The 25,068-nt window shown below is 38.4% G+C and overlaps 1 protein-coding gene across 2 annotated transcripts; it reads left to right on the top strand.

Annotated features, from left to right (window-relative positions):
• Positions 1–673: 673 nt before the first annotated feature.
• Positions 674–19,348, top strand: LOC131987865 (beta-2 adrenergic receptor-like). 2 transcript variants are annotated; one of them, XM_059352776.1, is made up of 4 exons: positions 674–793; positions 8,438–8,503; positions 14,607–14,971; positions 15,913–19,348. In XM_059352776.1, exons 3-4 carry the CDS (start codon positions 14,689–14,691, stop codon positions 16,812–16,814), a joined length of 1,185 nt encoding a protein of 394 aa, XP_059208759.1. In that variant the 5' UTR covers positions 674–793; positions 8,438–8,503; positions 14,607–14,688; the 3' UTR covers positions 16,815–19,348. The 2 variants fall into 2 exon arrangements, with proteins under 2 accessions (XP_059208759.1, XP_059208749.1); XM_059352766.1 differs by lacking the exon at positions 674–793 and adding an exon at positions 3,471–3,815.
• The last annotated feature ends 5,720 nt before the right edge of the window (positions 19,349–25,068 follow it).

The raw sequence follows: 25,068 nt of genomic DNA, 5'->3' as shown, positions 1-25,068 counted from the left end.
CTGTAGTCAACCCTGCAATACTGTCCCAATATCGATTTTGTGATATTTCACTTTCTCTGATCACCCTGCCCTATTACACAGAGACATTTAGTTTGTTCAAATGTGTGCAGAATGTGTGTTTATATTTTCACACTATGTACATGAATAGTTATACAGAACATGTATAGAGACTGCATGGAAGAGAAGCCTCCATTTGCCTTCAATGCACTCAGTAATAGACAAGTTTCCACGTGTAACAAGCCTGACTAGAAAGATTTCAGATTCATATCGGACTTAAAAGTTGTGCAAAAGGATTTATAATGCAATCCGGAGACTCTTCAGAAACAATTTCCTGAAGGTAATCAGTTTATGCATGTAATTGGATATGACAAATCTTGAAAATCAAACACTGATTTCAAATGAAGTCATTTCATGGTGGCAGCGTTCCTAAAGCTTTGCAGCCCTCGGTGACCTGAGGCAAGTGCACTCTTAACTGGATCAGACACAGAAGATGTTCATCTAGAGAGCGCCTCTCTTCTCTGAAATACAACCTCATTGTTATCTTCTCATTTTATATCCACGGAGCTGAAATACAGAGACAAACTAATAGACTACTGAGATTACACACAGGCATTTTTTCAACATAGTGAGAAAGTTTTAAACATATATTTTGATATATTTTTTAAAGGCTGTTCTCATTAACAGTTTGATTGATTCCCTACGAAAAGAAATACACTAGATTTGGTGAGGTAGTATAAGAGTCGGGCAGGTGGATGGATCAAACAAATCAAGGATTTCCACCGTAAGACACGGGGTAAGACTATGTCCGGTTTGTGTCCTGTTGAAAGTAATGTACAGAAATGTTCTTTATAACCCAAATCCTGTCCTTTTCCCCTTACCTTAACTTAACTTAGTGGTTTTGGTGCATAAACCAAACAAAATAGTTCTGTTTCACAGCGGCAATGTGTTTAAAACAGTGAATTGTCATATTTTGTAGAAAATCATAAAGATGAATATAGATATTTTTGTAGATTTGTAGATGTTTTTAATAGCTTTTTATCAGGTTCTTAAAGACATGTTAGGGACGTTGTTCTTTTCAGTTACTTGGTTGATCCACTAAATTTGTCCAGACTAAAATATCTGAACAACTGTAAGATGCATTGCAATAATGGTTGCACAATTCATTTTCAACAAATTAACAAATTTTATCAAAATGGCAAATATGGTCTAGACTAGCGCAACATCAAAATGTGGGAGGCATAATATTTGTTAAGATGAATTACTTTATTAATCCCAATCCCAATCTCTGCATACACACAAGTGAAACACACCATGCAAGGAGCAGTGGGCAGCATATTACTGCCCGGGGAGCTGTGTGTGGGGGGGGGGGGGGGGGGGGGGGGGGGGGGTTAGGTGCCTTTGCTCAATGGCACTTCAGTCCTTGACCTGTCAGTCCTGGGATTCGAACCGGCGACCCTCCGGTTACAAGCATGATTCCTAACCTCTAGGCCACGGACTGCTAAAAAGCAAAATATGGGTCAAAATGCCATTCAGCATTACGTATCGTGGTGATTTCCCCGGCCAACAAATTGGATTCTAGATAAATAAAATAAATCTTTCTTTCTTTTTTTCTAACTACAACGTAACTATGGCTTGTAATGAACTGCTGTACAAACGACACATGGGGGCGTATTTTTTCATATCTCAGGCCACAAGGAAGCGTTAAAAAACCACTATTAAGCTTGACTTTAAAGTAATCCCTTCCGGAAATGATTTCCGAGAGGGAAAAAAGTTAATGAGAAATGACACAACTGCTGTCACTTTCACCTCAGAGAGAATTCAGTCATTCGTACAGGTAAATGCTGCCATGTGTGGGTATATTCAGAGCATGACTCTAACCAGAGCTTATCGCACACTATTTGACAGCATGTAATATGTATTACGTGCTGTAGCATTATAAGACCAGGCACTCATGTATCTGGGACCCCATACATAATCAGCCAGAGGCCAGGTTACATGTTCTTGGACAGCAGAATCAGATATAGAATATGACCCGTCCTATAACATGGAATATGCCCTCTAGTTATTTATTTGGCAGGTTTACAAAAACCCTTGAGGATTAAGTTACATAACACACACATAGCAGCGTGTACATCACAGGTTATTCCTTTGCATTCCTTCCTCGTCAGTATATTGTCATCATGCATAATCAGAAAGGGACCTTCAATTTATATTTCCGATGTTGAATAGAGGGAGTTTTACATGCAGAGGTAGGGTCAAGGCGAGGTCAAATCACTGACGTGTCCTGCAATGTGCTGTCCAGTGTTTCAAATCGCATCCGAGGGCAGGGGTTTCACTTGAGCACTGTAGTGTCTGCCCCCCAGGGAGGCAACAAAGAGGATTTGCTGTGTGCCAGACACGATCAAAGCCAGGCCAAGGCCATCAGGGGCAAAGCTGGACAAATGCCCAAGAGAGGATGGCTGTTTTTTACCCCGTCTCTCATTAGTGCAATCTCTCTCGGGCTACATTTCCGTCTGTGACGCTCTCATTCACTCCATGTCTTTTTCACAGCATCCACAGAAACGTGCAACTATAAAACACAGTTTGGACACATGATGGATGGATGGATGGATGGATGGATGGATGGATGGATGGATGGATGGATGGATGGATGGATGGATGGATGGATGGATGGATGGATGGATGGATGGATGGATGGATGGATGGATGGATGGATGGATGGATGGATGGATGGATGGATGGATGGATGGATTTATTAATTCCCAAAATACCGAGGTAGAACACATAAAAACAACAATACAAAGAAGCACAGAGTAGTAGTCCAGTGGCAAGAAGGTAATTGTATTGATGATATGATGGTAATAATGTTATTGTGACTAGACAGTATATAATAAAAGTACAGTATATAATATATAATAATAATATGATAATATAATATATAATAATAATAATAAGGCCAGTATAATAATAGTAGTATATAACATAATATATAATATGTAAACACACACACACACACACACACACACATAAGATATGATATAATATGATATATTGTACCGGCATTAAAGAATGTGCAAAAGGACAGGAATATTGTTTAAATATGATATATAATATCAATACAATTATTACACATATCACATATGACGTGAAGTATATGTTCCAGTATTTGGCGTGGAGTGTTGTACAGGTGCACAGTGTAAAAAGTGACAGTAGAAAAGGAACAAATAGTGAAGAGGGTGAACATTAAAGAAAAGAAATGGATGCTTAAAATGAGCTTGAGGAAGCATTGAATGAGTATAATGAAGCGTTTGACGCAGGAGTTCAACAGTGATGGAAACTGTAGGATACAAACCATGACAGATTATTGAAGATGAGAGGAGGAGGGGGGAGGGGGGGGAGGCACATCAGAGGGAGGAAACAGTGAGAAAGGGGGCCGCCGTGGACTCTACCTTGTAGCTGTAAGGGAAGAACGTGTGCATGCGATAAGGACTGCAAGCCGCTCAGAGGGTGAGGGAGGGGAGGGGAGACGGGAGGAGGCTTTGGAGTGGGGACTGGAGGTTGAGCGCTCCACAGAAGGAGAGAGGCGGAGGAGGAGGAGGAGAGGGGAGAGGCTGAATCACAGGGACAGAGAGCTGGAGTGTGTGTGCTTTCTCAGGATGAATGATGAAAGGACTACAGCTCCACTTTCTTCTTCACTGGAGGATTTCTGACAGGATCTTACCTCCACTAAGTCAACGCTTTCAAACTGGATTGTTTTCCTGTTATCAACCTCTGCCTGCACACCTGCTCTATGGTCCATAAAAGTGGAAATGCCGGTATGATTATCCCATCTTTTGTTATGTGTTGTACCACCACACAAAGAGATAGAACATTTCTATGTTTTTTTGTTTTGTTTTCTTAAAGAAACTTCTGTTTGAGCGTTGACTGAAAATGGAAATGTGTGTCAGGCTGCACTCACATAAGCGTTTGCATATGAATAATTACTTTGCTTGGAATGCTTAACTGATAGTGCTCCTGGAGGACATTAATGCACAATTTGCATATGTTATATTTTGAGTATGGTATATTATTGCTTTAAGTAGACGTTTCCAGGTGTATCAAACAAACTGAATTATTACAGCACTGTTGGTTATCAAAATATTTAAATTAAGTGACTTTCCCCAGAGACACATTTACAGTACATGGTAAAGAAATCCCTGGGAAAGCAAGAGGAAAATGCCATTTATGATAATACTGTGAATATGAAATATTTTTCTTTTGGCGTATGCATTGGTGACTGACTCATACCTGCATGTCTGTAGACGCTCATTTAATTCTGTCTTGTTGGAATTGAATTGTTGCAGTTTTTTATTGTTTTTGATGCAGCAAGAAGGAAAATAATTGAGCATATTAAGAGTTTTCGCAACCAATTTTGTGGGATATGTTTAACTTAGTTCATATTTGATTCCATGAGAAGATTACGTTTCTCATCGAACCTTCAGCATTTTTATTTTCAACCCAGAAAACCAGCTAAAAGCTTCCATAAATGTGAGAGTGAAACTGCTCAGGTGGATTCCTGCTCTGCGTCTGATCGATCAGGCGTGCAGCAGCTGTTGAAGGCGTAAAGTGAAGGGGGACAGATGTCCATTAGCAGTGTGTAATTTAGACTGGGAAAGAGCACACACATATACACAAATGTGCAGTCAGACACACATTAACTTTCAGCAATTAATTAATCAGTAATCCGATCAATTTGTTAGATTAAAATGTGCAACGTACAGTGTAATTATCTGCAGCATGCATACTTATTGGGTATCTACAGTAAATGTAAGTAGAAGGGAAGACGACAGTGTTTATGAGGGACTTAAATAAATATCAAATAAATAACAGCAAGTATTTTTTTTAATTACTGAACAGTTATGTAATATTATTGGGTACGAGAGCATCATTAGTAACGAGTATGGCTGGCCTATATGGACCAAAAGTCATATCCCGATATATTAGGGCTGAATATCGATATACGATATATATATCCCTATATTTTTATCGCAAAGTGAGAGCAAATGTTCAGTCAAAGTCAAATATGACATGTCACAAGTAGTGTTATTTACACTGTTTATTTAAGTTAACATAAATATTGTATGACAACAGGAGTATCTTTTTTTTTTTTCAAATCAAAGCTGAAAATAAAAGTTGCAGCTTCCCTGGAGCAAGGATCACAGTGCAACTTTTAACTATATCGATATATGGGATATGGTCTAATTCCATATCACATTTAAAAATATATCAATATATCGCCCAGCCCTAGTAAGGGCAGGAAGAGTGGGCTTGACATTAAAATTACATTATTTATATGACCTATTTGAGAATGATATATATATTGGTAAATCATGACCAAAAATATGTCTAGCTATAAATATTGTCTTCAATTTTTTGTTTTTAAGAAAAATAGGCCTGGCTTGGGAAGAGGTGTTTGCCTTTATAACTTTAACGTTGAAATAATTTATCGTTTGATAGGTGATATTTATGTTTTTAAAAGACTAGAGTGAGAGGTGAAGTGAAACTACTGCTGGCAGGTGGATACGCATAACAAGAATGAATGCAGCCAGAGAAAACCTATTCCCACAGTTGTAAGCCAGCAAGACACAAACACGGGAACGATAAAAGCAGCCATGATCAGAAAGTAACACTTGTTTGTATCTGTGTTCATGTGTGTATGAATGTGTTGCTTGGGATCCTCTCTGACAAACACAGACTTTGCAAAATGCAAAGAGAAAGTCGTTTTTCTGCTCATGTGCTATGGCAGGCAGCCTCAGGTGGCTCTGAGCCAGCCTGTCCATCATTACTGCAAATGACCCTTCTGTGCATTGGGCAACATGGCCTGAGAGCCCTGACCGAGCCCCCCCAGTCTTCCCACATATGCCTGACCTGCCACTCAGGGACTCTGCCCTGTCAAAGGACATTCACTGCATGCATGAACAACCTACACCTAAACGCAGGTACTGCAGCACAACGCTCCCCAGAGAACGACAAACTGTGGGCATCATTGAAAGGGACCAGTTCAATATTAAATATGGTGAATGAATGCTTATCTGAGCAAAGCCAGTTATAAGACAGAGCTGATAACAGGGTAGCGTGGTTAAAAACCACACCTGTCAGTCCGTTTGGTTCACCACTTCAGATTGACAGTTCTTGTTTATCTTATTTTGTACAGACATGAATGGTCCCAAGTGGATGGATCCTAGCACAGTTGGGGATCCCCTGACTTTTCCTCCAGCACCATCTTGAGGCTGACATGAAATTTGCAACAGATATTCAAGTTTTGTTGGGGTGAAAGGGGTTGCCACATAAAAAATGCTCCAAGTAGTTAAGACCACCTCAAGCTGGAAACTCTCCAGCCGCCAGACCAAACTTTGTAGCATGCTCAGGATGGGACTTGAATCCTCCAGTTCCCAAGCCAAGCCCCTACAGATTAGGATACTGGGTGTTTTCCAATGCCATTACTCGCATATCATTTAGTATGCCAGAAAATACATACAGGTGCATCTCAATAAATTAGAATATCATAGAAAAGTTTATTCATGTCAGTAATTCAATTCAAAAAGTGGAAATAACACATTATACAGATCCATTACACACAGAATGAAACATATAATGTCTTAATTTATTTAATTTATTCTTATCATAATGAATATGGCTTACATTTAATGAAGACCTAAAATTCAGTGTCTCAAAAAATTTGAATATTACAAAAGATCGATTTTAAAAAGAATGTTTAATATGGAAATATTGGCCTCTGAAAAGTAGGTCCATCTATATGTACTCAATGCTTGGTTGGGGCTACGTGACGTGAACTACTGGATATGGACTTTTCAATGATATTCTAATTTATTGAGATGCACCTGTAAAGCATGTTCTCATATAAATGCCCAAAATACAAGAAAATCCTTCTGTGTACAATTGTGTGCATAAAATTAACAAGTGGCATCCCAAGAGAGGCCTTGAAATGAGTGAAGTGAGTGATTTACGTAAACAACAATACACCCATTATTCCCCACACACATTTATCTTTATAAACTCAAAACCGTTACCATGACAACCACCATGCTCCAACTTAAGTGGCTTCCAAGATGATTGCACGCGCATATTTGCATCTGTTTGAGCTCACCTGAACATCTCAACACTAATGAGCTCATCAAAAGCACCATAAGTGCTTGTTAAAGGATTTCTAGATTTAATATGACTTACATGACTAACACATCTGAGGATGACGTTATCTTCGATGTCCATGTTCAATAAAAGCATGTAAATCCACTTAAAAATCATGAAGCAAAAACGTAACTTTGCAACTCCAGAACTTGCCTGAGAATGATCGCGTTTTTACGTTTTCTTCAGTATTAAAGTAATTCAGTTTATATTGTCTGTACAAGCATGAGTGCATTGCAAAACGGAACTACCAATAGCTAATTCGGCGTACTTTTAATGTTGCCAACTTGTAAACAAATATAGACTTTTTAAAAACATGGGACTCAGGTCGTAGATGACAGCTAACGCATGGGACGGCATATCAGTGTTTTTATACTTCCTGTTTACTTCTTCCAAAGCATTATGGGAAGTAAGATTGTAGCACTTAAAAAAAAGTTAAACAAAGAATAATATCAGGGAAGAGAAAATCCATTAATATTAAAATATGAACTTATTTCAGGTTGGACTATTAATATTTTGTTTTAAAATGCACAAACTGATTTATGTAGCTGAAACAGCAGTTTGTGAAGTAATGTTAGTATTTGAAGGGATGTTACATTAGTTTAATACATTGCATAAAACCATTCAACCCAAACTGCACAATAATAAGCTGGATACTCATCTTCTTCCTTTTCTTTTGCAATAACCATGCAATATTTTATTTAACTGCTAATTTAAGTCTTCTTGTTATTTGGTCATTTATCCACCGTACAAAACATAATGTCATACATTCCTCTATAATTATTTATATACATATCCATCCTCCATACATTTCTCTACATTTATTTATCTGATCTTTTTTATTCTTTTATTCTTTTTTGATATTTTATTTACTTTAATAGTGTATTGTATTGTTTTGTTTACTGTTGATTGTTTATTTTAATTGCATTTATATTTGTATGTTACTCTAAGTCTTAAAAAAATGCAAGAATCACACATCAACTTCAGAAAATAAGCAGAACTGCTTCAAGTGCTACATTTACAATACAAAAAAAAGACATTTTCTTATTAGTATTATTATTATTATTATTTTGCAAAAAGACACAAAGCACACACAAAAAATTGGGCCATGTTGTACTGTGTAGCATTTCATTTTCCCCTCACACAAATACTGGTAGATCTCTGTCTGTAGTGACTCTGAAGATGTTTGGGTTGTATCCCCCTAACTTGAACTGTGTCTGTGTCTGTGTGTGTGCGCTGTCTTTGCTCTCAGCTGCTTGTCTCACTACGCCTGAGGTCTTGCCACAGGGAAGACTTCCGCCTGTCATCTTCACTCAAGGTAGGAAAAAGAGCCCCATAATGAGGTCCATCCTCCTAAAAATAACATTTCTTTTGTTTTACCAGTTAAATTAAAAGTAAAAATATTGCTCTGTTATGACATTTCAAGCCCCGAAGCTGTTCAAATGCCATCCATTCACAAGCCAGTAGTATTAAATGTGTGTAATTTCATTATTTCCCTTTTAACATCCCCATACGTACTACACATACTCGTTAATCATCGATACATTTGAATGACTCATAAGTACAATTCACTCATAAAAAGCTGAGGCAGAATTCACGTCAAAATATCTCACCTTCTGAGTATTTTAAAAGGAAAGATTAACACTTCAGTTATTCCGTGTTAACAAGAGTCTTTCATAATGTTAACACTCTTGTAAAGTTTGGCCTTGATCACTTTGAGTCATGAAATTGTATTATTGTTGCTGCTGCTGCAGCAGCTGAGTGTTACTGTCACAGGTGTGCCGTTATGCAGTGGGAGAGCAATAAGGCAGATGGATTTTTCCGGATGACTTTCACCAAACAGAATAACAAAAGATGGTTCTCCTAAAGCCTGGACTGTGTCCTAACTGCGTTTATCTGTGCATGGCACCTGCAGCACGGCTGACATTACGGTTAAGGTTATGCAACTAAAGCTACTTGAAAAAGCATTGGCATAGTTTAAAAATGAACAGCTGGGGTGAGTCACAAAACCCCAGCAAGCTCCTTTCCTAGCCCACATAGAATAAAATAAAATGTGCCTTTGGCTCACAAAACACCAGAAACGTCGACATAAAAGCAGACAAGCAGTTACAAGCACATAGACATGTTCATACACACATAAAAATAAAAATAAACAAATGAAACATTTTTGTATTAACAATATTAATGGCACTTGGCATAAAGGACTTTTAAAGCACATACATTCTGATATATTCAATCTTTGCTTCACAGTGTGCAGAGTGCAGAATTTAATGTTCATAGGAGTATCTAGTTATTCCAAAAGGTTTATTTTGTAGAATAAAGTGATTCTGCCAGAAATCTAAACATTTTAAGCTTAGTTTTGGTTACTTTTTCCAACTGAAACTTTCTTAATCTATTATCCGTTCAAGGACTGTCTGAAAGTCCAAATTTCTACAATAATGAAAACTTAAGTTTAATTCCCGGCAGCGGGGTTCAGAGGGTTAAAATTGTTTTCAGGTTAATAATTTTCTTTTATAACAATTTTATAAAATGGATAAAAAGTCCTCTACCTAGTTCTATACCAAGGTTATAATAGTTTTGGATTGTTCATTAGTTTTGTTTTTTATTTCATTGTGAATTTTTGTTTTCAAATTCAATTAGTTTTAATGAGTTTTTAGAGTGAGTTTGCTATTTTTTATTAGTTTTTCTTTTTTGAAAATGTTGAGTTTTAGTTTAGTTTTTATTAGTTTTCGTGTTGGTTTAAAAAAAAATTTGTAAGTATTTGTTGGGTGCGAGGTTCAAAAAGGTCACAATTAATTTTGTTTTTATTTCCTTTGCCTTATCCATTTTAAGGTTATTAACTCTTGCAGCTTCGGTGTTTTGAATTTTGTTTCGAGTGAAGTGCTGAACTTTTCGAAGATTATTGACTCACGTAGTCGTGTAGATATCCCAGTCTCAATAAACATATTTACCAAGGCTTCCTGTATGAAAAAAGTTGACAAAGACGAAAACGAAGGACATTTTCACTATAATTTTAGTTAGTTTTGTAACCACACAATACAGTTTCAGTTAGTTATCCTTTTAAAAAAAAAACTTGAATCCCTATTTTCATTTCAGTTAACAAAAATGTTTTTTTCAATTCTAGTTTTCGTTATTTTGTTAACTATAATAACCTTGTTGTGTTCCAACTAAGAAAAGATGGTTAAATGTAGAGTAGTAGTTTAATTTAGATTTTCATGTGTTCCATATATATTTATATATATATATATATATATATATATTATGGCATGCCGTTCAGGAAATTAATCTTTCTTTCAAGAATTCATTCAATATATTCAAGGTTCATTCCATATATTCAAGAATTCATTCAATATATTCAAGGTTCATTCCATATATTCAAGAATTCATTCAAAACATTCAAAGATTAATTTCCTGAATGGCATGCCATAATATATATATATATATATGTATATATATATATATATATATATGAGAGGAGAGGAGAGGAGAGCAGAAATCAGTCAGATAAGTAATGAATTTAACAATGTTGTTAATTAGCCTCAACATAACCCAAAGGTTAATTTCTCAGGGAGCCTCAGCTGTGTCTTTAGTTAAACAGGCTTGAGCAGCATGCGAATGCTTGTATGATGAACAAGTTAATAGCACACCAACAGTATACAACACTATAGAGGTTACAAACAAGTGGCATAATGAGGCAATCAGGTATTCATCTGACAAGCTGCATCCTCACCTGACATAAACACAGCAAACCATAAAAATCCAAGATGTGTGCTCATATTAAAACCTGTACAAAGTGGGCAGGCTGAATGCAGAAATCACTCACAAAGACCTCTAAACAGAATACAGACAGCGATTAAGTTTGTTAGCTCAACATGATTGAGAAAACAAATTAAGTGCCATATACAGTATATAATGCAATTCTCTGTGCAATGGTCCATATCTGTCTACATTGTATATAATGTTCCTAAAGTTTCGTGGTTTTTTTATTATAAAAAACGTTTTATATTTCTACTTGTTTATATTGTAAATTATTAATACTTTATAATATATTTTACTTGTTTATTTGCTTATATTTCTAGTTTATACTGCTGTTTTTCCCTGTTGTGGGACTAATAAAGGAAATCTTAATCTTAATTTATAAAATCCAACTGTGATTTAAACTAGAAGTGATTACTTGCCATCATCTGTTTAGTATCAGTTTTTATTTTCATTTCAGTTAACAAAAATGGTTTTTCAATTCTAGTTTTCGTTATTTCGTTAGCTATAATAACCTTGTTCTACCTGTCGAGTGTATTTCTCTCTCTGTTTTATGTATACTTGTACTGCTTAGTTTGTGATTATGTCATACTTTATTTCTGTCAGTTGTGTATTTGTTCAAATGGTCTTTTGTTCCTATTGTTCTACATTTCCAGAAGGAAGAAAGGCATTGAAATGGAAAGAAACCAAGCATATGCAAACAAAGTCCTTCCACATATAGTGACGTATGAGTCGTCATTAAATCCTAAACAATTTGCTGGTCAAAGAGCACACGCCCACTCATCTTCATTGTTCTGCATCAAAAGAACCTCTCATTATTCTGAGGCTAATTTATAGCTGGTATCCGTTAAAGGATTTCAGCTCTGACAGCTGTGGTGTTTCGTTGACTGTTCTTGCACCCAAAGCCAGAGTGAGGGCATGGGGCTTGGTTTGGTTTTGCTCTGGTCTGAATATGTCCATTCCTGTACTCATTGTTTTGTTGGATGTGTGTACCTTTCTCCTCTCCAGCCCAGTGAGCAGCATAAATGATTGAAGGACCGGTGTATTTAGTTGTCAGCTGAGAAAGACATTTGGTACTGAACTTAGACTCTCCTCATGGGTACTGACAGCATCGAGGTGCTTCCAACAGTGTTTGGGCACAAGAACAGCATGTAACCACAACACACAACGAGAAACATCACTGTCCCGACTGTTTGGGAATCTTGTATAAAAGACAACCTACCACTGATTCAAAATTCAGCCTTTTATCCGAAGAATTTTAGCCATAACCGTCTGGGATCTGAGCCTATTTTGGCTGTTTTTGAATACTTTTGATTTTGCCCTTCATGTACCACATAAAAAATGTTCACTATACCCATATTTGGTATCCATTTTTTCTACACATATATGATATGACGAACCTGGTCTCACAGGAATCCGTGAAATAGCCACGGGATAACTCAAATTTCCGTGAAACTGACACATATTTCGCTACAATGCAAGTTAATGACAGTCATATCCCGTGGCTATTCCATGGATATTTTTTCCTATTGGTTTGTTCCAAGTCACGTGACTTTTAAGGTCCCGGCGGTCAGAACAAAAAACATGGCGGACGGTTCTCTCATTTTTAGTGAAAAAATCAATATTTTGACTTAGTTTCTGCATAAAAATGGATTTTGATCACATTTCTAGCGAGAAATTTATGTTTTATTTTCTAAATATTCACTCAGTGAATGTACATAATCACTTTGTATGTTGGAATAGCCACGGGATATGACTGTCATTAACTTGCATTATAGCGAAATCTGTGTCAGTTTCACGGAAATTTGAGTGATTCCGTGGCTATTCCACGGATTTTGAATTAAGCGAATCCGTGGCTATTTCACGGATTAAAAATCCAGCAAAACTAAAAAGTGCTCTAGGTTTTGACAGTTAAAGGTGGAGTCTGCGCGTCCATCTATGGCCCTTTTCCTGGTTGAGTTGTGTGGCTCAGTTAAAGACACTTTGGGAGCAGATATTCGCTGTATTTGACAAAAAAATATATTAGATTACAATCACTCACTGCACCTTTAATAAAAAATGAATAGCCTATATTTGGACAATAGCAGCTGAAACACTTTGCAGAAGGAAAGTCAAAGTGTTACCTGTAATTAACTTTAAAATGAAAAACAAAATTGGCTGACATGTTCCACCCTGAAACACCATGCTGTTGCAATGGCTGCACTTAGAAATAGATAATGAAAAACTACAAATTGAATATGATTTTCTGTAACGAAATAGTAATGAGAATGTATTACTTTATGTCAATTGATGACATAAAGGTTTTGAAGGGTTAGATTAGATTAGATTAGACTTTTGCTTCTCCAATATATAAGATACAAACCTGACACACATAAAAATATACAATCTATGAACATACATAAATACACATACACTGTAAAAATTGTGTAGAAATTACAGTAAACCACTGTCAAATTGCATCAGAAATAGGTCGTAAAAACATTGTACATCACCTTAGTAGATACTTTTAATTACTGTAAATCAACGAATAGTAAAATTCTACTGTCATAAACTGTAGAAAACTCACAGTTTAAATGTATAAATAAATATCTAAATATAAAATTTTCCTTTAAAATGAATGGAGAAATACCATGATGACACAATTATCCTAAAAGTAATGTGATTATTCAGTATAAATTACAGTTTTTGCTGATCAGTTTTTACATACGCTCACTGTATTTTTTACGATAAAGTTCTGGCAACAACAGCTGCTGGTATTTTACCGTCAATTAAACAGATTTTTTTTTTTACAGTGTAAATAATAAATAAATGCTAGCAATACACTATACACCAATAAAAACATAAAGCAACAAACAATTGTGCAAATGTGCAGGACCCAGCAGCAGCAGGTGAACACATTTAAAATACTGAGGTCTTCATCATTTGGCGTTCAGTGCCTGTTTGGCACTGGGAATAAAATACCTCTTATATGTGTTCCGGCTCGCCCCTCAAACTCAGAGTTCAGTAGATGTGAAGGATCTGCAAATATCTGTTTAGCCTTCCTAAGTACAGCACTGTTAAAGATGTCATTGAGGTCTCTTTGTGGCTTGCCAACCACCTTCCCTGCAGTCTTAACATATGTGGAAAGCTTGTTCTTGTCCTTCACACTCAAATGACCAAACCACGCAATTATATAAAAACTTTAGAATGCTTTCAACCAGTCCCTTGTAAGCTACGTATCTCAAGAATTTGTTGGCTTACGTCAAAGCTTCTAAGCTTCCTGAATAAAACAGTCGCCGGTTGGCTCTCTTAAAAATGCTCAACGAATTCAGTGTTAACTTCATTAGTATGAAAGATTTGCACAATTCAACCTATTCAGAAATAATTATAATCTAAATGATGGTTTTAAGGGAAGGGTTTTTGAAGGTGGTAGTATTTTAAATGGTCAGGTTAAGCAGCTGAAATGACAATTTAAAGCAGCTGTGTCCACTTTGACCAGGGTGGCTCCAGGTCCAAGCAGTAAAGAAGTTGTTTTGTCTGCATAACTGATGGGAAAATGTTTTTTTTGTTTTTAAGTGCACATGCAAATTAATAACATACAGTACTTTATGCTGATTTTATCAAGATTGGATCATTATTTGGACAGACCATTAACTGCTTCTCTATATTTTTCATTTTTTCATCAGTATAGTTTCCCGGTTCAGGACATGGTTTCCTGAGCAACTATACCTGCACATCTCAAGGGGTAAAACCAGTCTATCCTGGGCCATGACTGCTCTGCTTTCCAACGCCAGTGTTCCCGGGAGTACAGCGGTTCTGCTGCCGACTACAGACGGGCCGTTTAACCTGACTGCAGCCGCTCAGGCAGGACTCAGTCCAGGCCAGTCCCTGGCCCCTCTCTGCACCCTCTGTTGCTGTGGATTCATCAATCGTACTTTGGCAGTGGTGTTCATGGTCTGTCTGGCATTTGCCATCGTGGTTGGAAATGTGGTCACCCTGACTGTCTTTGTGCAAACAAGGCAGTCCCGAACACCACAGGGATACCTGAAAGGTAAATGTTGTTTATCGTCTGACCACTCGATGCTCAATGCAAAGTGTTTATTTTAGAAAGTTTTTTAAACTAACAAAGTGCAAATCAGCATTTATATACTTATGCTTTCTACAATGCTAAATTCTTATTTAATTAATAAATTAATATTTCCATTAACATCAATATTGTAGCCTAAAGAAGGGGAATAATTTATCAGCATGTAACCTACGCCAAAGACCTTCAAAGGATCTAAGCACCTGTTTGGATGTCATCAACCCATTAAATGGCCCTTATCAGTAGTTATCAGCCTCAAATACATGTGTCACCAACCATATGTCCAGCTCATTAAAAGACTGGTTGCAAATCGGTTAGGTTTTATCTTCAGTTTCATGAGGTTTAGTCGCCAAAACGACATGGTTAGGTTTAGGTTTAAGAAACACTACCAAGGCCTAGTAAAAAAGATCATGGTTAAGGCTAAATACTTTACTGAATGTTAGGGAAACTTACATGATATAAAAAGGACCCATATATATATACATAATATATATAATATATTTAACTTATAATATATATAATATTAGTTATTTTTTTATCCCACACTTTCCCAGGTCTTCAAGGTGGAAGTCCTGTGTGTAAGGAGCAATCCAAAACCTTCTCATATAATTGCTTCACTTCTTATACAATGTTCCTCCTTCGCTCCTGTTGTAAACAATGTGGCCACTAGAGGTCAGCACCGAACAATGAACGTTAATATAGCACCTCACTTATGTAGGATAAGAAGGCTGACAACGGCCTTCTGAAGCTACTAGAAGGTTGAGGAAGCCCAATTCATACCGTTGAGCATAATAATCACCGATAAAAATACCTGAAATTATAACCCATAGAGTCGGAACTGCATCAACAACAAAACAGCCTTAACGTGTCCCCTTTGCTATCTTCTCCTTGTTGTCTCTCTTCCACAGTGTCTCTGGCCATAGCAGACATGATGGTCGGTGTCCTCGTGGTTCCTTTCTCCGTCTACACTGAGATCTCTCTTATGGTGACCAGCACGCCTCCCATTTGGTACCAGAGTAGTTCTACGTCCCCGGCCACCTCGTCTTCTCTCGGGGGACTGGTGAGCCCTTGGCAACCCTGCATGCTGATTGGCCCCGTGTTTGCCGGATGCACCTTTGTCTCCATCAGCACCATCTTCCTCATGACGCTGGAGCGAAGCGTGGCCATCCTACGGCCGCTCCACAAGGACGCCTTGGTGACCCGCAGACGGACTCTGCTCCTCATCCTGCTCTCCTGGGCCGCCAGCTTCCTGCTGGCTCTTGCGCCCCTCATCTTCAGCAGGAACTTCACTTTGGAGTACAATGAGTGCAGTCGTATGTGCAACTACAGCCCGCTGTTGATCGGAAACCAGCTGCCACCAGATGCCAACATTCTGCTGTTATTCCCAGCATTTGACTTCACACTGCTTGGTGGCACATTAGCAGTTAACATTGTGTCGTTCAGTAGCATCCGACGGTACACCCGAAAACGCAAACTGCTCTCAGAGGGGAGTCTGAGTGACGGAGGGGGAGGAGCCGGGGGAGGGGGCGGTTGCCCTCACAGGCCCTCCTTTTCAGACATCAAAGCTGCCAAGACTATCGGCATACTGACATTCGCCTTCACAGCGTCCTTCACTCCCATCGCAGTGTTTGTGCTCGGCAACGTGGTGGGATACACCTGGTGTAACTTTTCCTTTTTTGCCTTCTGGATCCTGACAGGAAACAGTTGCTGTAATGTCATTATCTACAGTGTCAGGGACCACCGCTTCAGGAAGGGTATGACCCTGCTCTTTCAGCGGGACCACTCCCACTCACATGGAGAGAAGGCCTGAGAGATTTGTGAATTTATGAGCAACAAGTGTATGTTTTGTGGCTCCTTTCCATTGATTTTGGTTTTAAAGGCTTGACATTTTACAAAATATGACCACTAAAATGTACCGGCCGCCAGGAGCTGGTTAGCTCAGCCTTGCTCTGACCAAAGGTAACAAAATCCACCAACACCTTTAAATCTCACTTTTAAAACACTTTATATATCTTCTTATATCTAGGAAAAACATTGACTGATCTCCTAAAAATTCATTACCATGCTCAAATCCATTCCCAATTACATTAAAAGGAAAACATATTTTGAGTGAGTGGATGTCCTTGTTTGCAGGGTTGGGGTGGATGGATGAGTTAAACAACCCAGTACTTTTACCCTGGAGACACCTGTGTAAACCAGAAGTGAACACTGAATTGAGTTTTTCCAACTCTGGGAGACAGGGTTGGAATAACAAGTTGTGGTTTTATTAGAAGCTATGTGTGGACTTTTTCTTGGCTGTAAAACCACATTTTTTAATTTTAACTGTCTAACACATAGATTAAACAAATAAGATGTACTGTGCAGATGAGTGAGTTTTATCAGTGCTGGTAGGCATATTTTGTTACCTTTTGGCTAAGCCAGGCAACACTTTCCTAGCTTGAGCTCCACATTTATGATACATCTGTAAGTGGCATCAATCTTCTCATCTAACTCGTTGCAGGAAATGTCCTGAACTGTCAAACTGCTCTTTTAATTCAAATTAAGATTGCAGTTATTTCCTACTAAAAACTGTAAATGGAAGCCAAATTTAAAATCCACGTTTGGATTTGTGGCCTTCCTCTATCGTTAAACCTCTTCAGGAACCTCCAGGAGCAGCACTGACATCCACACAGTTCATCATTTTTTAAATGTCAGTGGTTTGTTTCTCATCTGACAAGGGGTGTTGTTTGTGTGTTTAGATAATCTTGCCACTGACTCCTCTTTGGAATAGTGTGGATTACAAATGTTTCAGTTACGGGGAAAGGTTATTGTGTAACATATATTTATTTATGAGCATCTAATTTCAATCTATAGTGATAATAATCTGCCTCAAGTACCAGAAATGCACTTTATCAGTTACTTTGTGAGCCATTTACATTGTGCCATGTGTCAGACAATGTTACTTTTGTACATGTTTTATTTGTAGCGTTTTATAATACTGGTTGTTTTTGCCGAAGCAAATGTGAATGAAAGAATGATCTGTATATTTATTAAATCAGTATAGACTAAATGAATGGGATGCCAATCACAGAGATTTAGTATAAAGAACATTATGATTATTGCAGACCCTCAGACTGTGCTATCTTTTCAGGGTATAATGTATCAGTAACAGGAAATGATCTCACCAGTGTGTCAGCTGTAAGTCGTGTGTATTGTTTGAAAATTTTGTATTGTACAATTTGACAATATAAGAGCATATTTAAATGAGGTTGAAGAACACTTTGCAGTATATAATGACCATATTTTCATTCATGAAAAAGGTTGCATTGTTGCATGTAATTCTGTCATAAGTGACTAAGGCCTCTGATACAGAAACAGCTCAGCAACAGAATCCACAAAATAAGAAAAAAAAACTAAAAATCACAATAAAGTTTTTCTTGCAATGGATTGCTCTAAAGTGTTTACAGTAAATCTACAAACATACTTTCAATAGTTGAAACAAAATGATAGTAAAAGACAAAAGGTTTTTGTCCCATTTACCCTGAAGTGCCCATTAATGGATTTTTTGGAAAATATGCTTATTTGCTCTCTTGTGGAGTTACATGAGAAGATCTACAGCACTCCCACATCCATCCATATGAAGTTAAATCCAGGTGACAATTAGCTTTGGCTTATCATAAAGACTGGTGCTTCATCACAATGCAGTACCAACATAGTACACTTCCATGTAGTACACTGTGTGCACGATGTACAGGTGCATCTCAAAAAATTAGAATATCATAGAAAAGTTTATTTATGTCAGTAATTAAATTCGAAGAGTGTACATAACACATCATACGGATCCATTACACATAGAATGAAACATTTAATGTCTTCATTTATTTAATTTCTTCTAATTATAATGATTATGGCTTACATTTAACGAAGACCGAAAATACAGTGTCTCAAAAAATGTTATATGACAAAAGACCAATTTTAAAAAGGATGTTTAATATGGAAATGTTGGACTCTGAGAAGTATGTCCATCTATATGCACTTAATACTTGGTTGGGGCTGTTTGACTTGAACTACTGGAAATGGACTTTTCCATCATAATCTAATATATTGAGATGCACCTGTACATACTTAGTGGGTGACTTTGGTTGGTGTTGTCTCAAATAGGCCATGATGCACACACAGGAAGCTCAGTAGATCAGCCAGTAACAGCCAGCCACATTCATTTCATCAGGACTGATACATTTATTATATGACTATAGTATAGAGCAAGGATGGGCAACTGGAGGCCCGGGGCCCGCATACGGCCCGCACCCTCACTTGAAGTGGCCCTCAGTACAACTACATGCATTTGAGCATGAAATCTTAAAAGTGCTGTGTAAAAATGCACAAAATGACTTATTTTCTTGCACTGAAAAAAAAAGAAATCACAGTAAGTTATTTTTTATTTGCTTCAAACCTTTTGTATTCCTATTTATACTGTTATACACTGCAACTTATTTGGTTCTTAAGATAAAACAAACTTAGATTTAGATGTGTTAGATAATTTATCTTGTTTTACGAGTTAATTTCTTATTTTAAGTGTTCAACATGCTTATTTCTAGATTTAACAATCTTAATTTAAGAAATCTTGTCAAGTGAAATTATCTGTCCATGCAGCAAGATCATTTCCCTCAGATTTAGTGTTTTTATCTTGTTTTTAGACACACCTTTTTGCAGTGTACATGCATTTGAGCATGAAAAATGTTAAGACCTGCACTGTAAACATATTTAAAATTGCAGTTTCATCATATCTGGTTAAGTGCACGGTCCTATATGTGGCCCTGTGGTAGTGTTGATGAAAAATTGTGGCCCCCTCCAGCATTTAAGTTGCCCATACCTGGTATAGACGGTTCTTAGTGGAAGAAAATGTACAGAACCAGTCAAAAGTTTAGACACACCTTCTCATTCAATGTTTTTTCTTTTTTATTCTAATATTTTCTACACTGTAGATTAATATTAAAGACATCAAAACTATGAAAGAACACATGTGGAATTATGTATTAACCCTTACGTTGTTTTAAGAGTCAAAATTGACCACTATGCCACTATGTTGAACAGCAGAAAAATCATCTTTTTTCAAGATGAATTTTGGTTGAAAGGTTTTATCTTACTTACTGTTGTTTCGGGGCAATGAATTAAAAAAAAAATGGGAGAGTATTTTGAAGCCAATTTCCTTATTGTACCGTCTATAAGACTAAAAGCCAAAGAAGTTCAAGTTTGTCATTGTTTCACTTCCGTTTTCCTGAACTGTTAAAGTTCAGGAAGACGGTAAACTCTGATATTCACACAGTTATTGATGCATGAGAGGATGTTTCTTTATGAAAATAAGATTTGTGGGTTTGTAGTTCAATGAAACTGCTTTATTGTAGAGATTTAATCACAGTGGGTCATTTCTGACCCCTTGGAAAAGGCGAGTATGCAGAATGTTAAGACTTCACGAAGGTTAAACCAAAAAAAAGTTATGAACAAACGAAAATATGTTTTATATTTTAGATTCTTCAAAGTAGCCACTTTTTGCTTTGATCGTCTCAAACTATTAAGAAGGCAACAAATTCCACAAATTCAGTCTTGACTGAATGTTAACTGAAAAACATCCAGGCTTGCAGCTCATGAATTTGACTGAGAGAATAACAGAAGTGTGTAAAACTGAAGCTACTTTGAAGAATCTAAAATCTAAAACATATTCTGGTTCGTTTAACACTTTTTTGTTGACTACATAGTTTCATTTGTGTTCTTTCATAGTTTTGATGTCGTCAGTATTAATCTACAATATTGAGAAAAAAAAAAGAAAAACCATTGAATGAGAAAGTCTACATCTCAAAGATTTATAGTTTGTTGTTTGCACTTTCAGTCGCAGCCTCCTCGCCAAAATATTTGAAACAGATTTGTGCTCATTCATCGTCCATTATGTAGCAAAGATGCCAACTGTTGAGGGTGGGACGTGTTTTGGACCATTACGAGTGCAGGAACATGAATGTTTCCTGACTTAATGTACTTCAAGCACTCAAATCCAAGTGCAGCATTACATGAATTGAGAGCAAGAATATGAATAAGTGTATTTTCCGAAATGTCAAACTATTTATTAAAACCCAACTGATTGACAATCCAGTGCATGTTCAAGATTTATTTATTTATTTTGACACAAAGGGTGCTGTGATGTACTGCAAGCTGACTCACTTAAAAACATCAGGGAATTTAATGGTCAACAAAACAAAATCATTAACATGCAATGTGTCACTGAATGAATGAAAATCTTACATGTACAAACTTTTTATGTCATTATTTTTCTGATCTGTCACAATCATGGAAAAGATCGAAATCTACAGCGTCCTTTTCATCGTTGGTTCTGTGTAAGAAAACAAGTGATTATTATTGTGCTGATATTGAATCACTGTATAGAGTTATATCAGTCGTGCATAATTCATCAGTGGTGATTGCATCAGATTTGGTAACAATAAACGTGTTTGGGAACATTTCATTTGTATGTTTAATGATGTTCAGTGTGACAGTAATGCACTCAGCTCACTGCTGTAATATTAACAACCTCAGCACTTACACAAGCTGCTGGAAACTCAGCATTTCTCCATGCACTCTGGAGTATTATTGGATTGATTTGCGATGTTATGTAATGTGAAGAGCAGGAGGGAGTTTCGATAGTTTTCAGGTAAGAAAGCAGAGTGAGGTCTAATTTACCATCTCTGAAATATTAAAAGTAGCTCAGCTGAAGCCTAAAGACACAGAAGAGAGGATCCTGAAACCCAGTGACCCAAATTGTAATCTGTGTGTGTGTGTGTGTGTGTGTGTGTGTGTGTGTGCAGACATGAGGAAAAGTGTTACTCTGTTAGAGGGTGATCTTGCAATTTGAGAAGACATTAGAGAGTGAGATGGGAGAGGTGAGAGGCTGACTGCTAATGTCGAAAGCGATGTGATAAAAGCGTTCTCCAGCTCCAGTCCCAACATGAATTAAATGATCTGACACTTGGAACAGCTCATGTGACGCAGATCAAGCGTGTCAGAGACGTGATCGTCAGAAAGAGCGCAGGGGAGAAGGACGGAGATCATAAAGAGAATAAATTGTGGAACTTATACAGAGTTATGTGAGCAGATTAGAAGATTATGGGTCAGTTATACGTCATATCATTAATTATGTATCACATATTCATGTGAACTGCCTGATTTGTATTTATAGTGCAGACTCAGTCCTATGAATCACATCTTTGTACCTTTGCAGGGTTCTGGCTGACACCAGACTTTCCTTCACAGCGCCGTGTTTCCATTAGGGCAGGGATTCCCAAAGTGTGGTGTGCACACACAATAAAGACGTGTAAATAAACCCTTCCTTTGTAAAATGTAAAATCAAAAACTGTCATATTAATTAATCAATAAATTCAGGCTATTCAAAATGCACTTAGAAGCGTAGAAGTTATCTTCTTCCATTTTTCCAACCTGCGTTATGACGGGTTGTGTTTGTTCGCTCCACGCTCTTTAAACTTACTGCAATTTTTGTTCAACACAGCTCAAAATATTATAACATTTTCCCCAACATATCTGCTTTCTGCCTCTGATCCTGAGCCTGTCATCATCCTCTTTGCTCTTAAAAGTGAAAGCTTGTGCATAACTTTGTTGCATTATATTGAAACTGTTAGGGGTAGCGGGGAGAGGCTCGAGCGCACAACACAGGAGGCAGGATATAGTAGAGTTCAGGGTTTTATTAGTAGGGTGATGTGGGGGGAAAAGGCTGGGTGAGCTGGAGGGGAGCTGGAGGTGAGCTGGAGGGGAACCGGAGGTGAGCTGGAGGTGAAGAGCAGGTGAGGTGACTGGGCTGGTTGACGGGCAGGCAAGCCGGATCACTGCTGGAGAGGGGAGATCTGTGGGAAGAGAGGTTGAATATGAGTTGGAGCAAGGCAAGGAGGCAAAAAGGTTCAAAAAGCCAAAAGGCAAAAAGGCAACAGCAACAAAACACTTCTCTTCTCTTCTAGGTACTTGCCAGGTAACAATCAGGGAAGATCTGGCGATGACTGGCAGGAGAGCTGGAGTCTTGTAGGCAGAGGGGTTGATTGGAGAGTGGCAGCAGGTGTGCAGTGATCCGGCTCATTCACCTCGTCAACTAACCTGTTGCAGCTGTGTCTGAGGAGTGCCCGCTGGGAGCGAGCTGAGGTGCTGGGAGTGGCTGAGGCCGGAACAGAGGGGTGTGAAGGAGCAGAGGAGGAGGGTGTGGGTGGAGCCGTAACAGAAACTGTGTTTCAGATGAAGAGAGAGTGCATTGTTGTGATCGTGATTATTTTATTATATGTGTGTTCTGGTCATTTAAGCATGATTAAACATGCCGCCTTTAATATGGCTATAAAAAAGCTTATTGCATTTTGTTTTTTTCGAAGGTGTGGGGGATTGGGGGTGCGTTAACCGGGTTGGGACATAGAAGGGGGTGCACGGCTAAAAAAGTTTGGAACCGCTGCATTAGGGGAAAGAGTGGCAGCTGGGTAAGTCTCAGGCCACGTCCTCTCAAATGTCCGCTCACTCAGCGTGTCTCCATTACAAAAAAAGGCCCCAGAGGGATTTACGAGACTCCAGAGGTGACCTATGGTTTTCGATCGTCGTGTAATCGCTTAGCGACAGCTTTGACCATGACATCACATACACAACGGATTAAACACGAGAGACACAACTGTGGCTGCTGTCGCTAACTGTGCACAACTTCCACCGCTGATAATAAACAAACCAGCATTTCATGTTACCTCGTTCTGCGATGCCGAACTGCACTATGAAAGGGCAGAAAATCACGCCTTTTCAGGATCACTATGAACGCCCTAAGGCGAAGAGCTGGCACAGATCTTTCCAGCAATATAGCAGGGATTTGCATGACCACACTATGAAAGGTGCTTATGTATATTGTCGCTTATGAGTACTCGCTACTTCGCCGGCTTTTACAAATGGCGGCTGTTGTTGTGCCGTCGAGTACTACGTCACATCCTTCTTAGCGTTCTATCCAATCAGCAACCAGGCTTTTTTCAGGGGAGAAAAACGGCCCTGCTCTTCGACAGGGCCAAAAAAAGTCCAGTCAAACGACCGCTAGAGCGGCTCACATTCAAATTAGGGGCGTTTTGGCAAGTGAGACCCGCCCCATTCCGGGTATTGGACTGTAATGGAAACACCCCTATAATGCGGAAAATTACTGCAGGGATGTGGCAGCATTCCAACATATATCTTGTTAAAATGAATTAATCAAATTGAACACATGCATGTCTGGGGTCTTGTGTTAAAGCATCAAAGTCACCTTCTGTAGTTAGTTAGTTTTTGTTAGTTTGTTCAGCTCGACACGCCACAAAGGGTTTTTGAAAGCTTCATTAGTCTCACAGAGGCAGCCATTAAATTACAAAGAAGATGCCACATCTACTGTTGTGTTTGTGAAGTTACCTCACTGGCGCCTATCCATTTCTGAATATAAACTGTTAGGGGCAGCGGGGAGAGGCTCGAGCGCACAACACAGGAGGCAGGATATAGTAGAGTTCAGGGTTTTATTAGCAGGGTGATGTGGGGGGAAAAGGCTGGGTGAGCTGGAGGGGAGCTGGAGGTGAGCTGGAGGGGAACCGGAGGTGAGCTGGAGGTGAAGAGCAGGTGAGGTGACTGGGCTGTTTGACAGGCAGGCAAGCCGGATCACTGCTGGAGAGGGGAGATCTGTGGGAAGAGAGGTTGAATGTGAGTTGGAGCAAGGCAAGGAGGCAAAAAGGGTCAAAAAGCCAAAAAACAAAAAGGCAACAGCAACAAACACTTCGCAGGGAGTCTGCGTCTCTTCTAGGTACTTGCCAGGTAACTATCAGGGAAGATCTGGCGATGACTGGCAGGAGAGCTGGAGTCTTGTAGGCAGAGGGGTTGATTGGAGAGTGGCAGCAGGTGTGCAGTGATCCGGCTCATTCACCTCGTCAACTCAACCTGTTGCAGCTGTGTCTGAGGAGTGCCCGCTGGGAGCGAGCTGAGGTGCTGGGAGTGGCTGAGGCCGGAACAGAGGGGTGTGAAGGAGCAGAGGAGGAGGGTGTGGGTGGAGCCGTAAC

The sequence above is a fragment of the Centropristis striata genome, chromosome 2, assembly GCF_030273125.1.
Source record: "Centropristis striata isolate RG_2023a ecotype Rhode Island chromosome 2, C.striata_1.0, whole genome shotgun sequence".
NCBI classification, from domain to species: Eukaryota; Metazoa; Chordata; class Actinopteri; order Perciformes; family Serranidae; genus Centropristis; species Centropristis striata.
Note: the sequence above shows the minus strand (reverse complement) of the source record. Positions and strands in the feature narration are given on the sequence as shown.